Raw genomic sequence first — 5987 nt, forward strand, 5'->3', positions numbered from 1 at the left:
ATTTATGGGGGATTCTCAGGGAGATAAAAACAAAAACATTCTGAGTTTGCCCTAAAATTGTCAAATGCTCCACAAATGTATGCATAATTATTAAATTTCGACGTGGACGCGTCTTCTGCGTTGCAACTGGGATTCCCTTAGTACAAGCGTTAAAAAATTAGTGCTGTTAAAGGATCTTTAAATTACCCTAACTCCAAATTAACGCTCATCCTCCTCTTTTTCTCATCAGTTAATTACTTGCATAATTTAAAGTGGAAAAATAAAAGAATGACCCCAATAGTTTGACATGAACAAATATTCTGAATTTCAGACGCAAACATTTATTAAATGCTTCACTTTAATGCATGTTGTGTTTATTGTTCAAACACAACCTGTGCTAGCTTTAACGTAGCCATCCGCTGTCAAGCTAAAGGATGATTTGCAGTCAAAATGAATAGTGCGATTAATCTGCATTAATACATGATTAATGCGATGATTTTTTTGTGATTAATTAATTAGTTAATGCTTTAACTTTGACAGCACTAAAAATAACCCAAGTAATTAACTGATTAGAAAAAGAGGATGAGACGTCCTCTTAACGTTAATCTCATTTGCTCCCAATAACATGTAAATACATTTTTTTTTCATGTTTTAAGTGTCCAAAAGACGTATTTATACGTTTTTGTTTGTTTTTGTTTTTTATGCTGGAGCATACCGAAGGCTTTGATGCAGCCTCTCAACTGCAAAGAACGGTTGCAGAAATTGTAGTTATTACACAAACGGCCAGCAGGTGGCAGCAGAGCAAAGGAGATTAGCTCTCTTCTAATGCTAATTGTTGAAAAACGGAAACAGATAGAAACATACTTTTTTTTTCCTGATGAAAGAAGAGACTTTAATCTTTCTTTTGATAGGTTCCATGCTTTTATAGCAATTGAACACAATATTCTGTGGGCCTTGCAAAATCAGTCCAAATCCAGTAGAACAGCCGGGAGCAAACGGGATTGTGAAATGTGAATATGGCTGAGAGTGAATGAGTTAACTGTAGCTGGATTAACAGAAGCAACGGGTGGGCCGGTCCAAATGGTGGGATGTGTTGGGTTACTCATATAACCCGGATTGGGTTATTTTTAACCCAGCGATTTGATGGGTAAGGGCTCCGCCCGTCAGTGACATACTTGCTACGTAACTTCACTGCTCTTTTGTATTGTCAAAAACAAAAAACAAAACAGACATATAGGCTACCTACATAAAGTTCCACCATTGATCTGAACCAGAATCGTTTTGTTTTGCCAAATGTGGCAGCCAAACTTTTCTTTTCCTTTTTTTTTGCCCGGCAAGGCAGCAAATAAACTAGAGAGTATGTGGAGAGTGTTTAGTCTTAAGTCCTGTTCAAACTGAGCGTATCTGCCTTTATCCCTACTACATCTCTGCTTCATGTCCATGTGGGAAGCAGCATCGATTGCATAGCACAAGACAAACACGCTCACCAGGCAGGCAGGCAGGCAGGGCTGGAGAACGCCACCAACGCCCCCCCCCCCCACCCTTCTCCAGCATCCCTCCCACCTCGCTCCCCGATTGGCACGCGTCGCTTGTTGACGCCGGTGACGTCACGCCAGCAAACACGTGGGCCAGGTCTCCGGAGCTCACATAAACAAAAAGCCACATTGGCTTTGGAGTGGCTTAGTCGAGGCAAGTGTCGCTCACAGGCGGGGAGGGGGGCTTCGCGATTTGGAGGTTTTTGCTTCCACTTGAGCACTTGTTCGTTTTCGAAGCACATTTTAAGGAAGACGGAAACACTCTTGAATGCTTATTGCATGGATTGAACAGCCGGATGTGAAAGAGGTAAAAAAAACAAAAACAAATCGTTTTGTTTTGTTTTTTTATTGGTAGAAATTGCATGTGTGCGGGTTTCAAAGTGGAATGTATGATATTTAAAAAGCTGTTCTAAAAGTGGACATTTTGCAGTTGATGTCACGCATTTCTGCTTATTGTGAAATTCCTTCACAGGGCAAGATCCCGAAAACGCTCGACAAAGTCCCGCATCTTTTCCTATATAGCACTTTAAAAGCAAGTGTTGCAGAAAAAAAAGGAGAAAAAAAAAAGCATCCTCGTCATCATCGCGAAAACCCCCCAAATTTGTGGTCCTGACTCCAGCCCCGCGTCCCGGCAGCCATGCCCTGCGTCCAGGCTCAATATGGATCATCACCCCAAGGAGCCAGCCCCGCTTCCCAGAGCTACAGCTACCACGCCGCGGGAGAATACAGCTGCGACTTCCTCACTCCCGAGTTCGTGAAGTTTAGCATGGACTTGACCAACACCGAGATCACCGCCACCACCTCCCTGCCCAGCTTCAGCACCTTCATGGACAACTACAACGCGGCGGCGGGCTACGACGTCAAGCCGCCCTGCCTCTACCAGGTGCCGCACGGCGCCGGCGGGGGCGGCGAGCAGTCGCCCATCAAGGTGGAGGACGTGCAGATGCACGGCTACCACCACCACCACCACCCGCACGCGCACGCGCACGCGCACCAGCAGGGCCACCTGCCGCCGCAGTCCGCCGACGACATGATGGCCCACGCGGGGCCCGTCTACTTCAAGCCGCCGTCGTCGCCGCACGCCCCCAACACGCCCAACTTCCAGGTGCAGCCCGGCGCCATGTGGGAGGAGCCCGGCGGACCGTCGCTGCACACGTTCCACCACAACTACATGATGGAGCAGCGCAAGAACCCCGTTTCGCGCCTCTCGCTCTTCTCCTTCAAGCAGTCCCCGCCCGGCACGCCCGCGTCCAGCTGCCAGATGCGCTTCGACGGCCCGCTGCACGTGTCCATGGGCCACGACGGGGCCGCGGCTGCCGCGGCCGCAGCTGCCGCCGCCGCCGCGGCCGCCGCCGCCGCGCACCACCGGGGCCTGGACGCGCAGAGCTTCGCGGTGCCCGGCGGCCTCCGCAAGCAGGCCGGCTTGGCCTTCCCGCACTCGCTGCAGCTGGCCCACGGGCACCAGCTGGTGGACAGCCAGGTGCCGTCGCCGCCCTCCCGCGGCTCGCCGTCCAACGAGGGGCTGTGCGCGGTGTGCGGGGACAACGCGGCCTGCCAGCATTACGGGGTTCGAACCTGCGAGGGCTGCAAGGGCTTTTTCAAGGTGGGCATTGCAAAAGAGGGGAGCGTTTAAAAAAAGTAAAAAAAAAAAAAAAGTGAGATTTTTGTTGTAAATGAAGCGTTTCTCGTTTAGATGTCATATAACGACGCCCTCTAAGTAGCCCCCCCACGCCATACGTAAAGATGAAGTCATTCCTCCATTAATTACCAACTTCGTGCATGCTCTTGTCAGGGGGAAAAAAAAAAAAAAAGGTCAAAATTTGAGTCGACCCACTCCATAATTGGGTTATATGGCCTAACATTATTAAAACCCAGTTGGGTCAAATTGGTCCAAGTAGTGCATGTGTCGCTGTTTTTTTTTGTTTTTTTTTTAAACCAAAAATGAGTTGTTTTTTACTCAGCAGTTTTTAAGGGTAAACCAATGGACGCGTTCTCAACACTTTTTTTTTTTTTTAAACAAAAATTTAGTTATTTTTTTTTACCCGTTTTAAGGGTAAACCAATGGACGCGTTCTCAACACTTTTTTTGTTTGGTTTTTTAAACACAGCAGTTTTAAGGGTAAACCAATGGACGCTTTCGCGACACTTTTTTTTTTTTTTTTTTTTTTGAGCGCACAGTTCATGACGTATGCGTAAAAAATATCAGCCACAAGTCTTATTTTCTTGGTGCATGCAAATAAAACGCTCCTTATTTAAACATGGATCCCTCAATGTAATATCAACCAGGCCCAACAATGTATAATATTTTTATTTCTTCCTCGTATTGCGATGCGTAAAAACTCTTAAAAAAAAAAAAAAAAGTCAATTCGTCTCTTCCTGTTATTTCCTTCCCAGATTTACCTTCCATTATGCAACTTTTTTTTTTTTTTACCTTTTTATGTTTAAACCTCTACATGATAGTGTAAACAGGCCATCAAAGTGAGCCTATTTATCGTACTTTAAAAATGACGTAATTAGCACAATGCTGCATTTTACAATTGAAATATTATTTAATGTGAGCTTGAACAGGCCTTGTTCCAACTAAACGTTTACGTGTGTATTCCTCTCTGCAAGCCCACAAAGTGACTCTTCTTTCCCCCCCTTTTTTTATTTTTATTTTATTTTATTTTATTTTTTTTGTGTGTGTGTTTGTCTCCCTGCAGCGCACCGTCCAGAAAAATGCCAAATATGTGTGCTTAGCCAATAAGAACTGTCCAGTTGACAAACGCCGAAGAAACCGGTGCCAGTTCTGCCGTTTCCAGAAGTGCCTTGTGGTCGGGATGGTGCGAGAAGGTAGACACGATGCAGGCCCCTACCAAAAAAAGTGGGGTTCCTTTCACATTATGACGTAAGCAATTATCACGTGACTTGACGCCTTTTTGCGTCTTTTTTTTTTTTTTTTTTTTTTTGTGTGTGTGCAGTGGTGAGGACCGACAACCTGAAAGGTCGCCGAGGGCGCCTGCCGTCCAAACCCAAAAGCCCCCAGGAGCCCTCCCCCCCGTCGCCGCCGGTCAGCCTCATCAGCGCGCTGGTCAGGGCCCACGTGGACTCGAACCCTTCCATGTCCGCGCTGGACTACTCCCGAGTGAGTATATATGGGAGCGTATCTCCCACCCCCCCCCCCCCCCAAAAAAAAAACAACTTAAATCCAACTCATCGCGACTTGTTTAATTAAGCGGCTCCCCGCCGAGTAATTTACGATTTAATAATAACAATAATAAAAGGGAAAAGTCGCCGAACGGGCCGGTGTGCAATTTCACGCCTTATATATTTCCAAGAGCTCTTCATTAAGCGCGTGTGTGTGTGTGTGTGTAAATGACATTCCAGTTCCAGGCGAGTCCTGACTACCAAATGGCGGGCGACAACACGCAGCACATCCAGCAGTTCTACGACCTGCTCACCGGCTCCATGGAGATCATCCGCGGGTGGGCCGAGAAGATCCCGGGCTTCTGCGAGCTGCCCAAGCCGGACCAGGACCTCCTGTTCGAGTCGGCCTTCCTCGAACTTTTCGTCCTCAGGCTGGCCTACAGGTACGAAAGGACGAGCGCGGACCCGCTGCGCTGCGCTGCGTGCGCATGCGCCAATTTTCCGCTTTTATTGCGCTTCTTAATTAAGAATCCGTTTTGGAATGTGGTCGTTTATGGGGCGCGTTTTTTTTTGTGTTTTTTTTTTTTTTTTTTGCTGGATTTTCATATCTAGGTCCAACCCGGTGGAAGGCAAGTTAATCTTTTGCAACGGCGTGGTGCTGCACAGGCTGCAGTGCGTGCGCGGATTCGGCGAGTGGGTGGACGCCATCGTGGAGTTCTCGTCCAACCTGCAGGGCATGAACATCGACATCTCGGCGTTCGCCTGCATCGCCGCGCTCGCCATGGTCACAGGTGCGCAAAAAAAAAAAAAGAAAAAAAGAAAAAAAAAAGGCGCAAATCAATTAATCGTCGATTAATTTACAATCATAATTATTATTATATTTTTAGAGAGGCACGGTCTGAGGGAGCCCAAGCGCGTGGAGGAGCTTCAGAACAAGATCGTCAACTGCCTGAAGGACCAAGTGACGTTCACGGGCGGCGGCCTGAACCGGCCCAACTATCTGTCCAAGCTGCTGGGCAAGTTGCCCGAATTGCGCACGCTGTGCACGCAGGGGCTGCAGCGCATCTTTTACCTCAAACTCGAAGACCTCGTGCCTCCGCCGGCCATCATCGACAAACTCTTCCTGGACACGCTGCCTTTCTAAAACCACGCCCCCCCCCCCCCCCCCAAAAAAAAAAAGTTCCAGCACCTTTTATTTTATTATTATTTTGAAATTCTTTTAGGACATCTGCAAAAGCAGAACATGGAGGGACCTTTTTTTTCTTTTCTTTTTCCTATGAGGACCTCACAAAAATTGATGACAATTTATTTATTTATTTTTAACACTTTTTGTTTTCCGTGCATGACA

The 5987-nt window shown here is 47.2% G+C and overlaps 1 protein-coding gene across 1 annotated transcript; it reads left to right on the forward strand.

The window, feature by feature from the left end:
• The first annotated feature begins 1697 nt into the window (after window positions 1-1697).
• On the forward strand, window positions 1698-5783 carry LOC144030370 (nuclear receptor subfamily 4 group A member 2-like). Its single transcript, XM_077536606.1, has 7 exons — window positions 1698-1821; window positions 1987-3117; window positions 4216-4345; window positions 4474-4637; window positions 4880-5082; window positions 5252-5430; window positions 5527-5783. The coding sequence occupies exons 2-7, from the start codon at window positions 2152-2154 to the stop codon at window positions 5781-5783; spliced, it is 1899 nt and encodes a 632-aa protein (XP_077392732.1). The 5' UTR covers window positions 1698-1821; window positions 1987-2151.
• Window positions 5784-5987: the final 204 nt, after the last annotated feature.

This window comes from Festucalex cinctus, chromosome 11 (genome assembly GCF_051991245.1).
Source record: "Festucalex cinctus isolate MCC-2025b chromosome 11, RoL_Fcin_1.0, whole genome shotgun sequence".
Classification (NCBI taxonomy): Eukaryota; Metazoa; Chordata; class Actinopteri; order Syngnathiformes; family Syngnathidae; genus Festucalex; species Festucalex cinctus.